Consider the following 17,058-nt stretch of genomic DNA (forward strand, 5'->3'; position numbering starts at 1 on the left):
TCAGTGGTGGGATTGGGGCTTTATATATATTGGATTAGGTACATACATGTCATTAGCATCAATGTAAAAACTGGTACGACAGGTTAAGACAATAAACAAACGTTAAAAAATTATGTATTACAATTATATATAAAAATACAGTTACTTCAAAAATTACGATATCGTTACATGCCCATTACCAGTCCTCTGCATTTTTGATGGAAGCAAATTCTTGTGCTAGTTTGATCAAGTCCAGTTTTCGATCCAGATAGCTTCGATGCTTAACAGCGCAAGTCCACTCATTCTCACTCTTGTCATTGTGCTTCTCAAGTAATTGTTGATCAATTTTAGCTGATGAAGACATCACAGGTAGGGCCAAATACACCTTATATGCAGTGCATACGTCAAAAATGCTAGTAGACAGAATTTTGTTTTATATCAAGGAATTTTTGCAACTTGGCTGATGTTCAGCATGATCCTTCTTTTGATTTCAGTTCATACTGCATTCCTAAAACAACCATTTCTGTAGATATGGTGAGATACATGTTCTATATATTTCTACCAGAAATTATTAGCAGATTCCACTAAGTGTATGCCGGTGTGTGTGTTCCATTAAGACGGTGGGGCTTGAGAAGGTGAAGTTTTCTTTGATTTATTTCATACCCTAAAATAAATATATTGTTTGCTTGATTTACTAGAATATCTAAACACGGTAGACAATTTTTACTTTAAAACAATCCAATGGGTCGAGAAAGCCAACATCTTCTGTCAGTTCGTCAAAGAAGTTTTTTCTTTTCAGTTTGGTAGAAATTGGAAGTAGGGGTAGGCAGTGGTGAAAGTCAGCGTTGCCGGCGCATTTTCTTCATCTACCCTTCGATGACTTGAACCATTTAGCTAACGAAGGTTTTCTTCTAATCAGGCAAATCACTTTCTACTTTTCTAGTGATGTGGGGACATAAAAATAGAACACGTTGGTTAAAAATATATTTTAACACCGAAAGAAAACTTTTGTGAACAATGGGCCTTCCTTAATTTATCATTATTGCTAAGTTACGGGAAAATTGTGTCTGCAACCACTGACAAAATTAGCAGGGGAAGGGCATAATGCTGTTGAAGGTATTGTGAAAAATGATATTACATCACAACATAAAAATAAAATAGAATTATTTTCAAACACTTCAACAATATCCTTTTTCACTCTCAAAGATTGATACTAAAAAAGAAAAGTGTTATCATACATAGGCTTGTCAGGACTTAACCTACTGCACACAGAAATGGGCCACCTTCTGGAATTAAAACCCAGACTTCTTGATTCCAAGGTGATAACATTAATATGCTGCCGTCAGCATGGGCATATGTAGGATTTTTAGGGAAGAACATGCAAATTTTGCAACAAAACAGTTGCCTCCTCAAAAAGACTACCAATTTGTAGGCATCATGTTCCTGCGATGACCCTTAATCAGTCTCATAATTAATGCAAATTCCTTTCAAAAGACAAATAAAATTGGCTGTGCACATCCTGACATCAACTGAAACCCACCTTAGGAGAAAGGCTGGAGCAAATATCCCTCCTCACATAACAATTTCTTCCACTTCAAGCACTGCATATATACTGTTGATAGTGGACAATGGGTAGAGTGGGATGCATGAGTATTGCCAGGTACATTGCCATCACTATGTTAATTCACTTCGTTTTACACAATGTGAAGGACAAGGAGTGAAGTAAGAAGCCATGAAGCAGAAGACAAAATTCTATACTGCATCAATAACAATTTATTTCTCAAAAATATGTAGGATGGAAAAGAAAAATGATAACACTTATGCATTTCACTGTACATTTTCGATTGAAAGGAGTTTTTCATGAAGACTGTGTGCAAGATATTGTTTTTCGACCCACCAACAAATGTCCTTGAATAATTGTTATTGAAGAGAGCTAAAAGGGCTAGTGAACAGGATATAGTACTCACCATACTTAGCATACTTTACACACACACATGATAGAGACATGCCTGCCAATTGAGGCATGCAACACCTCTGCTCTGCATGTTTGTATAAATTGCTACACCAACTAAAACAGAAATTAATATTGTTCTCTTCAATAATAATGTGATTATATAATAGACAATATAGTTTTAAAAAAGTCACTGAAATCCATAAGTCAAAAACCTTACATTATCACAGGTTTAATATAAAATAAGACAAATTTAATTTTTTTGTATATTTATTCTTAGAATTTCAATTGTTGATGATTCTTGTACTTTCTCTTACACAGTTTAATCTGAACAAATGAAGCATGATAATTTAATTTTACATTATTTTAAAGATATTTACAAAATTTCAATGTGATGGCTTCAAGAAAAATTGAGTTTGTTGATATTATTGAAACTTTTACCAAACACATATATTAGGGTAATTCATGTTAAAAAAAAAAAATATGTAAATGCTAAGTGCAGATGAAATATGGCTTAAACAACACTTTCATAACATGAATGAATCACACTTTATATTATTAAACATTACATAATGTGCACTACAACTGGTGATGTTTCACTAACATCATATACATGTTATCCAATCAAACAGCATACAAATGATGAATGGGTAAGTCGGAGAATTATATTCAAAATGGTGGATTGTTGATGAATTTCAAGATATGTGAATACAAAGTTTTCCAGATTTTCAAGTGGTTTTGTTGTTGCTTCATTTGTGTCCTCTCTACTTATTAGCTGTTTTATAGACACTTGATGGGGAAAACAAGGACTGGCACAATGTGTACAGATTAATGTGAAATGTTTTTAATCACAACTCTGTGAACAATTGCCACCTTAGATATAGTTCAGAACAATTGTTTCTGCTCCATTCAGTCTCATGACATTAATAAGATGTCTGTGAAATTTCAGCAGTTTGAGTGTGTTTTGTTTGTAGTTTGAGTTACTACTCAGGTCAATTAGGTTATCTTAGGAGGTGGTGGTGGTGCTGGAATTCCCTGTACACCACCTGTAGGTACCATGCCAGCGATCTTGGGAGGAGGTGGGGGCACTGGATTGAATGCTGGTGGTGGGGGAGGAGCAGAAATGCCAGCTGGCAAGTTAGGAGGTGGGGGAATGACAGATGCTGGTGGGGGTGGAGGCAAAGGTCTAGGTGGGGGAGGTGCTGGAATCATAGGAGGAGGAATTGGCGGAGGTGGTGGGAGGTTTGGAGGTGGGACAGGAGGCCGAGGTGGGGGCGGTGGCAGAACAGGAGCTGGTGGGGGTGGGTTCTTCTGTTTGGTGTCAATTTTGAAGCTGAATTGAAGGAAGAACTGCTTCGTGTCCTTGTTCCAGTGTGTCCAAAACTTCCCTTCTGATTTATCCACTTCTCTGCTCGGAACCTGCAAAATATAAGCAATCAAACAGATTTTGGTTTACTGGTGGAGAGTAAGAGTGGAGGTCTCTCTTGGAAGTTATGCTGATTCCCATTAACTATAGGCAGAGTTGGCTAAAATTGTGTTTTAAATGCTACACTTATGATTCAGAAATGTTTTACATCATATTTCTTTCAACTGTGTTTTAACCATGAAGTAAATTTAGAAACAGTTTAAAACAAAATGAGAAAAAAACATATTGAAATGGGGGTACATATATTATTAAGCATCTGACAATTTGGCATAAAAGTTATACCAAAATTGTATATAGGAGGGCCTCATAATGTTGTTACCTCCAGGCCTCCAACTAACTAACTAACTCTCTAGCCTTCCTAAACCCGAAGGTTCATGGCTGCAGCAACACAGGCCTTCCATCTGTCCCTATCTTGTGCAAGATCTATATACTCTTTTCCATCCCTACCGATTTCCCTTAGGTCCATCTCGACGTTGTCCCTCCATCTTCGTCTTGGCCTTCCTACTGGTCTCTTACCATCAGGTTTCCCAACAAGAATCCTGTAAACTCCTCTTTCCTCTCCCATTCGTGCCACATGGCCTGCCCACCTAAGTCTTCTTGATTTAATTATTCTAATAATGTGATATTCTAATACCTCCAGGCCTCCACTTATATAAATCTAGCCCTGCTTGTACTGATAAATTTTCACTCAATTAATAAAATGATTCAAGGTATTAACTTTGCATCATGAATTAGAAATATTTTAACATACTTTCAAATATGTTATAATATATTCATATATAATCCTAAAATAAAGAGATGCTATTTTAAACATGTCAACCATACCTTAGAAAAACAATACAATGCAGTGACATTAGGCACAATGAACAGTTGTACACAAAATTACACCGCAATTAGCTAGAAGAAATTGATTTCCTCTGAACTTGTATTCCAAGTTTGAAAAGTCACACTGACATGCATTTTGTCCAATAACTGTATGATGAAAAGTTCCAATACAATAACTGGAAAGTGTTTGTATACATACAGGGTTGTTCGCTTTATATCCGACCATTTTTGACGGGTACTCACCTTAAGAGATACCGCACCGCCACCACCGATCATGTTCTATTGGACCCCCAGCAGTGTGGACTATCGCCCGGCATCGCAGTTTCCATTGCAGCAAGCTCCGGCGCAGGACAGGCATGGGAATTCTGCCCCACTCCTCCCTGCAAGTTTTCCATAGATCATCCAGGGTGCGTGGGCAGCGATGTTGAAGACGTCGTTTCAACAGTCCAAATGTGCAAAAATCCATTGGACTGGCATCTGGGCTTTTCACAGGAATGACACGAATTCCTAATTCCTCTGCCATTTCCTAATAAAAACGTAGTGATGTTCTGGCGGTATGACTCGAAGCCTTGTCCATATGGATCATCACCTGGTTCGCATCCATTCCATACAATTGTGGGATGTCTCTCCGATAGATAGGTGTCAGAATGGAGTCTTGGAAGTATCTGGCATTCACCTTCATGTTTTTGTCCACCTTGCGTATCATCAACTTACCCTCATATCAGAATCCCATCACAACCATAAAGCCACGAGGGAAACTTTCCCTGCACTGATGAACAAAGTTGCTGTGCTCCTTGCTGTCAATGTCACGGTATGTGATCGCCCGAATGTGACCACCAGCAGTGACACTTTGTTTGCATCCCTTCTCCTGGTGGTTTTCGTGGGTGAATGTTTCGCAAGGAGAGCCTGTTGTGTGTAACGGGCCACAATAGCTTTCGCAGTAGTCACCCCCAGTGTTAACCCATTCTCCCGACTTTCACAATGCGTACGTATGAAAACTTAGCATGGAAAAGGGCCATTACGTAACCCTCCCAATACCAGTTGATTTTCGGTGCCATTTGATAACATTCACGCACCTACAAGGTCAGACACAACACTGCTCCCACCAGCAGACCCATAGTTCCAGCATGATACGCCAGGTGGCAGTACCGAATCAAAAATGGTCGGATATAAAGCGAACAACCTTCTGTAGCCCACTTTTGCTTCAGAGATTACAATAAAATGGAGAACATAAAATTGCTTTGTGAAAAAAAAAAAGGTGTTTTAAACCTGTCAAGTTTACTGGCAGGTAATTCTGAAGCTTGGCATTTTATCTGAATTAACCGGGGAACAAATATCAGCATGCTTGTTGATGAATCCAATCATAAAATAGACAGAAAAACAATAAAATATGAATTCATATTCACAGTAATTAGGCATGTGCCTGTGTGTGTTCAAAATAAACAAATGTATAAATCTACTTTTCTGTTAGACTGAAGTGAATAAACAATTTTGTGTGCGATTGAATATGATGTAAGACATGCAATTACCCTCCCCCACTGATTCAAAAAATGTAATACAGTATTTTTACTGACACCTGAGATGCCCACTGCTGTTCATGACAGAAATACAATTAGCCAATGTACCTTGAATGCAATTGTTTCGTAAGGTTCTGCTGCAAAAAGAAGGTACTGCCACTTCCTATCTGGTGGTTCTACCTTCTGCTCATACGCTGACATGAAACGATGTCGAGGACCAACTGCTTCTGCTATTTCTGGAATGAGAGAAAAATTTCGAAATGATAAATGTCGAAAAAAAGTACATGCAGTCACTACGAAAGTTTCAGGATACATTTGTTTAGTGCAAGGTAAGCTGATAGCAGCATAGAAGTGGCACGCTATCAACTTTAGTAGTATTGCCATTGCTGAGAAAGTAGTAATGAGTGAAGAAACTCTAAGTACTTACTACTTACCAGGGTGGTATTTAAAAGCTGAGGATGAGGGAGAATTCTTCCTTCTGGTTAATTTACTTCCCTCCTTTGGTTACTAATTTTTTAAGGGGGAAGGGATAATATATACATAAATTTATATAAAATACTGATGCTTCAAGAGTAGTTACCGAAATCATTCAGACTTGAAAGGAACCATGCACATTGGATCACAATTATGTTCCAAAATTCTTTGCAGTTTCTAATTAGTGAGAATTGTCATTGTTAACTTTCATCTGAATATTACACCTATTTCAGTCCAGTTTGCACTATCATACAGTATTTACATGAAACATGGGCTCAGCAGCAAATTGTCTCACTATACCATTAACCGTACTTCCTTGCATGTGACACCTGTTCTTCCTGCACTGTTTCACTATACATTCACAACTGAAGTTTGTACAAGAAAAAGTAATGATGTACCCTTCGCAAAACTGATTATTTTTTGGAGCATTCAACATGCACAACATACTGTATATTCTTTCCTTTCTTCCAACTGACTGCTGCACGCATACACATGGCTTCGTTGCTCTATGTGTGCAAGTGTCACAGTGCATCTTCTGCAAATAGTCTAGGTGGCAACCGATCAACCTCAGTAGTAATTTCTAGACAAGCTTGCCATATTTGCCCTTTGCCAGTATTGAAAAGGAATGTAAGAACTAACTTTTACACACTAACACACAAGAATACAACATAATTTGGGCACTAAAGGAAAAATTAAAACAAAAATTTACTTGTAGCATTTGACAGCTTAGAACTTATTTTGTGAAGTACTATAAGCTACGTGTTCACAACTAGTTGCAAAGACCTTGCTGACAAATATAACATTTCTTGGTACAATTAACCGATGGTTTGGAATTTCTTAATAAGTGGTTCCCTTGTAATATGTACTTATAAATAGCAATGCATGACTAACTTCACAAAACACTTGAAATGGATTCCCCTGGTATCACATCAAGTCGCTTCCTTTCTTTACTCAACAATTGTGCATTCATTAATGAAAATTGATTCTATATCAGAATCACAGGCTGTAATGCCAAACATAAATTAGCATACAGTAACAAAGTTGTACTGGTGCTTGAATTTAAATTTGATGTGAATCCATGTCATGACACAGTTTGTTGTTCCAATTAAATGAGAATTTTTGTTAACAAAACCCACTGTCATTCACATCTATGATATTTATTAATATACAGTAGGAATCTCAATTTTACATTCTTCAGTGGACCAAGGTGGAAATTCTCAAAATGGACAAAAATGTAAAATCAGGAAATTTTACAGCATTTTGCTCTATTGGATTGAGATTGGATGCATGATGTGGGAAAATGTAAAATTTAGGAACATAAAATAGGGGCTCCATTGCATATATTTTTTTCAGTGTGTACAACTTCCTTTAACATGTTCCCAAGTCTGAACAGCTGACATTAACTTCAATGATTTTTTTTTCTAGAAAAGCAATGTAAGCACGGAATAACTATAGGGTGCAGATTATTGCCTATTTGCCTTTCTTTTCCTTTGCAGTAAAAGATAGGCTATGTTTTAAGTTTGTTTCATGGTGCATTTTTATAGTGCCCATAATACCTACTTTGCTTAATTATGCCTATTTTGCAATTTTCGCTTACTTCAGCTTTTTACGTGCCTTTGGCTTTCATCTACATTTGAGAAGGTAAGCCTTTCTTTATGCTGAACTGACTGAAATCTGGTATTTGCCAGATCTGAAGTTTGCAAGGGAGGTTAGATATTTGATTGGTTGATTTAAAATTGTTGGGTGTGTCCGTCATTTTGCACCCTTCAATGTATAGGGGGAAATATCCCCTTATCTACAATTCTTACTTAAAATGTTAAAAACAAGGGGTGTATGTAGCCCCTTGAGAATGGTTAAAACGTGAGGTTGTAAATGGACCTGCACAAGATAAACATAACACATTAGAAAGTAAGAATACACTAAAAATTTCCTCACAGACAGTGGATGAGACCAGCTCTTCATAAAAAGCTAAAACATTTTGTTGAAATAAAACACTGTCATTTCCCAACAATGGAAATTCGAAGTGTTCAATCTGGGTAAGCAAACTGGACAACAGGTTGGTGACTCGTACTTAGACAAAACGACGACAACCCATGCCTTCTTGTTTTCCAGCTGAAAGCTTGTAGGAGTCAATCAGTACATACTTCCTTTATTGAGCATGTGAAAGGTGAAGATATTGTATGTTTCAAAATTCCAAAGGACAAGGCAGCCAGAAGGGTATTAATTAAAGAATATTGCTGCAGAAGCTTGTTTAACCACTGATGGAAAAGTAATTTTCTGTGAAGCTTGTGTGGAGGCCAATTTTACTGTTAAATTACTTTACAACAGACGCACAAGCAATTTGCATTCATTCCGTTCATATTCCCGTAATTCCTTCACACACAAAGGTTCTGTATTCAGAGAGACGTGGTAGTAAGCTACAGAGAAACTTGGTACTCACAGTTTCCGCAAAGCTGTTTTTTTTTTTTTTTTTTTTTTTTGTATGTTCTATTAATTTCGGCGGCCACTGCCACCATCCTCGTTGGAATTTGCATTGCTGCTTGGCGCGAAAACTGTGAGTACCAAGTTCTCTGTCGTCACTTTACAAGTTAATATTTCTTTACCACATGGAAAGTATGTGCACATGTATAGTTTTATACAAGTATGTGCACATGTATAGTTTTATACAAAGGCATTGTTCAAAATTATCAGCTGCTGACATGAATTTCGGCTATTCTGAAAGTGGTCCAGGTCAGGATGTTTTTCTACCTCTCACATTTTTCGTAAATAAGGACAAATGGTGAACAATGATCACTGTGACGAGCCATCATCTTACATTACCTCAGTTCTAAATATAACAATGCTAATTCATGATGGATGCAGTAAACGCGGTTTAAAATTACTTACGTGAAATTTAGCACTTATGCGTTCATATTGTGACACACTTTTACTAAGCGTGTGAACCTCGAAAGGTTCAGGGATCGAACCTGGAGCCCTTTACATGAAAGTAATTATTCAATCGGGGGTTAGTGGTAGCCCGTAAGCTCTAGCTTGGCTGCATCTGCTAACTGGAGGAGGTACCTGAATAAACTTAAATTTACAGAATCCTTTATAAAATGGCAGCTCTTTAGATTTGGGTTACTATGATCTTAACCTTTTGATGCCCAAGCCCTTTTTCAATAGTAAGCCTCGGTTGCCCAAGCCGATTTTGAGCAAAATGCAGAGTTTCAATTAAATGAGTGTAGTTCGGAAGCTAATTGCCCTAGAGAGATGAAGTGATATACCGTTGTACGCGGAATGAACCAGAGATTCAGACTATATGAAATTTTTGCAAATTCGGCATATATGTGGCGGGGGGAGAGGGCTAACTCTCAAAACGACCTTGACACAGCGTCTCGATCGAGATGCTTGGGCACCTAAAGGTTAAGTCTGCATTGGCAAAGGATGGCATTATAAAAGTATATTACCTGTCTCTCTTTAGAAGCGTGGACAGAAGGGTTTCTAAAGTAACTCTCACTCGCTTGCTGAAGTTCGCCTCTTAAATTGTCACTCAGCTTCGCTGCACTCCACTTCCAAACAAGTTTCTCAAAGTCTGCATCCAGTCTGAATCTCCTTCAAAATCAAACTCACTCTCCTCTCTCCAAAACTCAAAACCCCCTTTTCTTCCCGAAGCACTCTCCTGTTCTCTTCAAAACCCAAGACCAAATCCCCTGTTTCTCTTTAGCCAGATCCAACTTGCATTCCTCTTCATCAAAACTCCTCCCCTTTTTCTCTCTCATCAATTTTCCTCTGCAAATATTGGCGAATGCTTTTCGCTGAGCTGGTGCTGAAGTTAACACTTTCCTATACTTCCTGCCAGGCTGCCTAGCTAAACGTAACTTGAAAATGAAAATGAGGGATACGTAATGTGTTGCACAATTTAATGGTTAAATCCTATTAATTTCGAAGATCCACTGTCTTCATTCACAAAAGGGTATGGCATCTAAAGCGGAGATGGAACCATGTCACTGCTTTGTTTGTTCCCAGGTGGTGGTAGTTGCAATTTCTCCTGTTAGGCAGCACTGGCGTGCATATCCCGGTTTGCGTCGTCTGCTTCCTGTTATCAGGTGGTGCTGCTGGGTGGTGGTTGGGGGGCTGGGCCATGCTGTTCCTGTTCCCCACGTGGCTGGAGGGGTGTCGAGTATGTGCGCTGCATCTTTTCTTTTTCTCGGGGATCTTTTTGAGGACAGGGTGCCAAGTTGGGTGTGCCTGTCCATTGTCCCTGTTCAGTCCTGGTTTCTGTTGTATGATAGCATGGGTGTCTTTGACAGTGTTTTCTATGACAGAGCCAGTTGGGTGAAGTATGGATATGGACGAGATGGTGTGGTTAGTGGAGTGGAATTATTTTCCTGTAGTTTATGGTTATTACAAGCATAAGAAAACAGTTTTTCGTTGTGACGTTTCAGGAGAACACACACTCCCTTCATCAGACATTTATTTTCATTTTGACTAAAGATACAGTTATAACAATGGAAGAATGTTTCAAATTAAACAATTTCACAGAAACACCTCGAAACCCTATAACTAAAATAATAAATGAGGTAAAGAAAGTAATTGAAAGCAGTATCACGATACCAAGAGAAATGAAGAAAAAACTCATTGTCAAAAATTCAACCCTGCCGATTGCCTTTGGACTACCAAAAACTCACAAACCGGGAACTCCAATACGACCCATCATTGCAACTTTCACACATCCTGCATACAAACTATCCAAATATTTAGTTGAAAGACTTGCTATAATTAAACAACAAACACCATTCAGTGTTAAAAATGCATATGAAGTGAAACAGAAACTAAAAAATATTGTTTGGAATAGTGAGTATCGTATTGCAAGTTTTGATGTTGAAAATTTATATCCTAGTGTCCCAATAGAAGGTGCCACAGATGCATTACACAGATGGCTTATTGAGATGAAGGTTAACCCAGTAGAATCATGGGAAATGGTTCGATGGTTTACTGTATGTGCAAATTACAATTACTTTATATTTGATGGCAAAATCTATCAGCAAAATAATGGTCTATCAATGGGAAACCCAGTATCCGGAATCATCTCCAGCATTTTCCTTCATTACATAGAATCTCCAATTGTTAATGCGATAGGTGCGGATATCAAACTCTACATCAGATATGTAGATGATGTGCTAATTATTGCTAAAAATGAGAACACCATCATGGACGTATTTAAATCGTTAAATGAATCACATCGTCGCATAAAATTCACTTGCGAACCCATGAATAACAATGTAATTTCTTTCCTTGATCTGCAAATTAAGACAACTGACTCAACAATTCAAACATCAGTCCATAGAAAAAAATTAGCGGGGGAAAAATACATCCATGCCAAATCAGAACATTCGCGTATAACAATGGATAACATATTTTTAAATTTTTTCCTGAGAGCACAAAGACTATGTTCTAATAATGAGGATATCAAAAATGAAGAAGAAAGGCTCTTTAATATAGCAAAAGAAAATGGCTTTCACACTAACAGAATAAACCAAATCAAAAAACAAGTTGCAAGAAAACTAAAGGAAAAGAGAAATACAGACAAAGATGAAAAATCTGTTGAAAAGAAATTTGTGTGCATTCCATTCCACAAGGGATTCTCACATAAAATTGCAAAAATTTTTAGAAGTTTTAATTTCAAAATTGTTTTTAAATCACCAAGAAGTTTGGAATGTACATTTAATGAATTCAAAATGAGAAACTCGCTACCAGATGTGGAAACCACAGGAATATATAATATAAGTTGTTCATGTTCAAAAGATTATGTGGGACAAACAGCAAGGAAAATGGCAATAAGATGGCACGAACATGATTTGGACATTATAAATCTAAACCCAAGAACAGGTTTGTCAACTCATATCATCGAAGAGAAGCATTTGATTAAAAAGAGAAGGGTTTTTAAAAAGATTAACGGGAAACACAGAGTTGAATGTCTGGGAAGCCTCGTTCATTGCAGAAGAACACTGGAATAAATTAAATAATGAAAATGGTAACATAGATCCAGTGTGGAGTTTTCTTTTTCACAAATGGAGTAAGCCACCATCTTTAAAATTTAATGTAACAGAAAACATCAAGAGACTTTGTGAAAACAATGATGAATTTGAATTACCTGATGATATTTGGGATTCATAATTAAATTAAAAAAAAAAAAAAAAAAAAAAAATCTAAAATAAAAATAAAATAGACTGCTTTTTTCACAGTTAAGTTGCTATATTACAACAATGTAACATTGACAACATCCATTATATAACAGATTCTTTTTGTTTAAAAATTACTAACCATTGTTATAACTGTATCTTTAATCAAAATGAAAATAAATGTCTGATGAAAGGAGCGTGTGTTCTCCTGAAACGTCACAAAGAAAGAAAAAACTGTTTTCTTATGCTTGTAATAACCGTAAACTACAGGAAAATAATTTACTCCAGATTTTGACATTTTGTGCTGTTCTACCAGTGAGCACAGCTTCACGTGAGAGAGGTTTCAGCTGTCACAACAGACTCAAGACTACTTACAGGATCTCTCTGAAGACTGAGACACTAGATGATTTGTTCTGAGTTTCTGTAAATGGAACCCCCCTTGTCAGAGTTTGACCCAGCAGCTGCAATTGATAAGTGGTACTTCAGTGCAGAACGACAGCGCTACACAAACATTAATTCCTAAGGTATGTTATTTTTAATAATTGCTCATATTTTTATTATTTTTCAATATAAAATAGATTTTAGACCGGCGACCGACTTCAAGCTTGAAATTTCATGCCCTGCACTATGATATTGGCAGAAACTTATATTGAATGACTGTAAAACTACAAACACCTACGTGGGATGGACATGGACAATGCTCACGAGCAATATAAATCAGCAGTTGATAAACACAGCTGTTAATCATCTGCAGAGAGGGAGGAGTGCTGGCTGCTGGCGAGACTGCCGCGCCTTGTGCAAGGGAGCTCGCGACTCGTGAATGAACGATGAGGGAGGAGAAGAGTCACTAAGGAGAGCGATTTGTTAAGGTGTTCCATGACACTTCGTGCAGTCTCGAGAGTCATGAACAAACGGCTGGAGAAGAGTTGTGGCGCTGTGCTGTGACACTTCGTGCTGTTGAAAGTCGTGAACATGCGATCCTGATGGAAATGCAAGCATGTGACGCAGCGCAGATGAGGAGTGCATTTTGTTGACTCGCTTTCTCACATTTGTTGTGATATTAAAACCAGTGATCGAATGCAAAAAAGGAAGAATATGTAGATGCACATTGTTACTAACAAAAGGTTGACATAAATATATAGCATTTCTGTGGATGCTATCGTACTGCATAATTTGCATTATCGCAGCATGAAATGCAAACTGAAACAAGATACAAATATAGAAAATCTCACTCATGAGACAGAGTAATGAAAACAAGTATGTGCAATAAATTATGTTTGTGTGTGTTTACTGTTTACACATATATGTATATCCACACACACAGACCCGTATTTGTATTTTTATTATTTTATGACAGTTTTCTTCAAATTTTAAGTAATCGCGACGATGAGAAGGATGCGTGATTATATAGATGGAGGGACACTCGTAAAGAATATCCTTGCTCAGACCGGGACTAGAACCAAGGAACTTCGGTGCCAAGATCAAATGTCAATTACTTCAGAATCTAGTCGGCTACACACACACACAAATGCAATACAATTTATTAATCTTGAAGGACAGAGGCTGATACGTTCCGTTGTGTTAGTTTATTTAAATACAATCTGCTTCAACACCTCCTACACCCCCTCCCCCCCCCAGTTCCTCGCTTCAGGCAAGGCATGTTAGAACCTCCCCAACACTATTTTTCGACAATTCATTCAAACACAAGGAAATTAAACATTCACAATCCACAAGTCATTTAAAAGAAGAAAAAAAATGCGTAGATGTGCGCCTGTGACATGAATCCATTATGGAAGCCCTGAAAAACTGCAATGACGTTACGTAGGTAAGGAATTTTAATATTACAAAAATGTAAGTTTCGTTGCTTGGTGCCGAAATCTTACACCCTGGATTTCGCGAACATTTCAAATGTTTTCGTCAAATAAATAAATTTCTTGTAACAAAGGGTGTTTGTAAATAGCGTGGAAGGTATTTATTTTTACATCTAAGGCTACGAAACTTAAGTTTTTTTGATATTAAAGTTCTTACGTATGTTGCGTCTATACGGCTTTTCAGGGCTTCCATATTGGATTCATGTCACAGGCGCACATCTAAACATGTTCTTTTTCTTCTTATGATTGACTTGTGCAAAGGGATAATTTGAGTTTATGTGGTTTGACAGGCATGAAAACATCGACGAGACGCGATGAGGAATATCATTCACGATATTCTTGAACGGTATCTTCAGCGTGTGTAAATACGTTATCTTGGAGAACATCGTGCACGGTAACAGTTCCGATTGTTTTATGATTTCTCCTAACACAAAGACTAATTATCGTAGAATTCTGGAAATCATTGTCACACGATATTTTAACCTTCCTTAAATTAATGAGCATTGTTTGGACTCGAAAAAGTTATTTATGTTGAAAGAAACAACTTGAAAATTTCCTTACACACTTCTCATGGAAGATATTCTCCATCGACAAGCGACAGTAAATATCTAGAAGCGTGGGAATGAACGTAGAAGTAAATTGGAACCTTAGTAGAATGCATTTAGGGACTTTATTTTAATGCTAAGGGAACCAAACCTAACCTGCCTAACTTAACCACAATAGCATGTATTGAACAAAATATTAAGTGATCGCTAAAACTCTGTAGTATGTGTTAAAAGACATAAATCGAAGGCTAGACTCTACTTTACGTCCTTATCTGCATAGTGATTGCTTCTTTGCGTTTGCGGTGCACGTTTGTTGTGCGGCAGCTGGCATCTCTTCGGGTAAGTACCTTTTTCTTTTTACACTTTCTGTTCACGAAAAATCCACTAACCATTCACGGGGACGAGGTATGCCTACGAGGTTAGGTTAGATTCCATTAGCACTCATTTTACCCCTAAATATGTGCTTCGTCATCGAAAAAATTCCTCAGTACGTTCAATTACGCATATCTGGACACCATCGGTTTTTCTCGATTTACTCCTCCAGGAAATTTTTCCTCGCTTTGGGATTTATGTTGTTGAATTCCTTATAAAATAAGCTTTCCAACGATATATGACACGTATTCCTTAGGAAAAGGACGTAAACTAGAGTCTTACCAAATCGAAATCAAACCATGTAAAAATTGCATTCGTAGCATGATGAAATCGCAATAAAACAAAAGGAACTTAGGCATGGACCCAGTTTCGTAGCACGTAGATCTCTAAAAATTTCCTTCCGCGCTAGTTAAAAACACCCTTTCTTAGAAGAAACTTCATTTTGGACGGAAAGATTTGAAAATGTGGTAGAAATCAAGGGTGGAGGATTTCAGGACGGAGCAGTTTCGCCAGCCGGTGAGAGTAGGCATGCTCTAAAAGTAATTCTTATTAACTTTGCAAAATTGTTAAAAAGCTAAGATCACCGACGTTAAAAATTCTTCCCTTACCATGAAGACAAGTGCGTCGACGCCTCCGAAACTTCTTCGTACAGTCAAATATTATTATTTTTACAGCTATCTTATGTCCCTTGACGATGGTCATTGCACTCAACAATAAAGTAGAATTTAAAAGGTGTAAAAGATAAAAACTAGCAATGGGTACTTATGAAAACCACGGAGTATAATTGCGTACCATGCTGATTTCATGATTATTTTAATACGAAGAATCTTCTGCTCTAAGATATGGTCTCAAAACTATTTCTAGACATGTTTCATAATACACATTTTATTTCTTACATACTAAAAACTATTAATGCTAGTAGTGTGCAAGGTAGAGAATAAACATGAGGGCGAAAGTACGTTATCATCGTGTTTTGCCTACCTCTCATACCACGAAACAGAAAGAATTTCGATGAATATATCTTGCAGCATACTATCAAAAAACGTCACCACAATTTAACGTGAACAGCTAAAGCCTGCATACGAATTTACATATCCTTCGTGGATATTCTCCAAAATAGTCGCCATTGCTAGCCATCTATCGGCCAAAAAACAAAACATGCGGAAACAGACGAATTCTGATAATGCACAATCATTAACCGCAATGATTAACCGGTTGTGGCGGAGAAAAATCGAATTCACTGACGGAACACATAAAAAATGCATTATGTATCGCATGTTATTTGATTGTATAAGGTGTTATTACACTTCATTTTAATTTATTTTATTTATTACGTTACGTAATGGTGTAAATTGTTACGTGAGGTTACTGCTATGCCCGAGGATCAGTAGAATTTCTTTATTTGATTATGTAATAACCTACGTGCAATTTTATTGTCAAGTTACAGCGATGATTGTGCAGTACAGAAGCCATACATTATAGGACGGACTGCTTCTTTATTTTGAATTTTTTTCCAGTCACGTTCAAGACGTAGAAAATCCGCGCCTCTTCCCTCCAAAAATTAACTCTGCATGTGTTGCGCATTCTAACCTTCATGCGCTAATTACTATTAATTAATACAACCGACAGCAAAGGGAATAGCATAGGAAGTGTCCATTCACTGTTTTTTGTAATTGAAATACAAACAACTACTCGGAACAGTTTTTTATCCATACAACAAGCACTGGCGTCGTTTACAAGGGGGGGGGGGCGTGTCCGCAATAATTCAGACGTACCTTGAATTCAGACAGGACAAATGGAGGGGCTGGGCATGTAACTGTCCGAATTGACACATAAATCAAAACGTTTTCCCATGGGATAAACAAACCCTTTCTTTTTTCAGGGACACAAAAGAAAACCTACCCAAGGAGAACAATGTTTTTTTTTTTAATTATTTG

At 37.4% G+C, this 17,058-nt stretch overlaps 1 protein-coding gene across 1 annotated transcript; it reads right to left on the reverse strand.

Annotated features, from left to right (window-relative positions):
* Window positions 1-2,193: 2,193 nt before the first annotated feature.
* LOC145989283 (uncharacterized) lies at window positions 2,194-16,264 on the reverse strand. Its single transcript, XM_083124612.1, has 3 exons — window positions 16,103-16,264; window positions 5,807-5,934; window positions 2,194-3,349 (listed from the first exon to the last, which is right to left on the reverse strand). Exons 1-3 carry the CDS (start codon window positions 16,107-16,109, stop codon window positions 2,927-2,929), a joined length of 558 nt encoding a protein of 185 aa, XP_082980738.1. The 5' UTR covers window positions 16,110-16,264; the 3' UTR covers window positions 2,194-2,926.
* Window positions 16,265-17,058: the final 794 nt, after the last annotated feature.

This window comes from Lepisma saccharinum, chromosome 6, assembly GCF_977018435.1.
Source record: "Lepisma saccharinum chromosome 6, izLepSacc3.1, whole genome shotgun sequence".
NCBI classification, from domain to species: Eukaryota; Metazoa; Arthropoda; class Insecta; order Zygentoma; family Lepismatidae; genus Lepisma; species Lepisma saccharinum.

What these genes read in the sequence shown, in the direction of transcription:
- LOC145989283 (XM_083124612.1), bottom strand. An exon ending in ACGAAACAATTGCATTCAAG is followed by an intron (nt 3,350 to 5,806) that starts GTACATTGGCTA and finishes TATATTTTGCAG; the next exon opens with GTTCCGAGCAGAGAAGTGGA.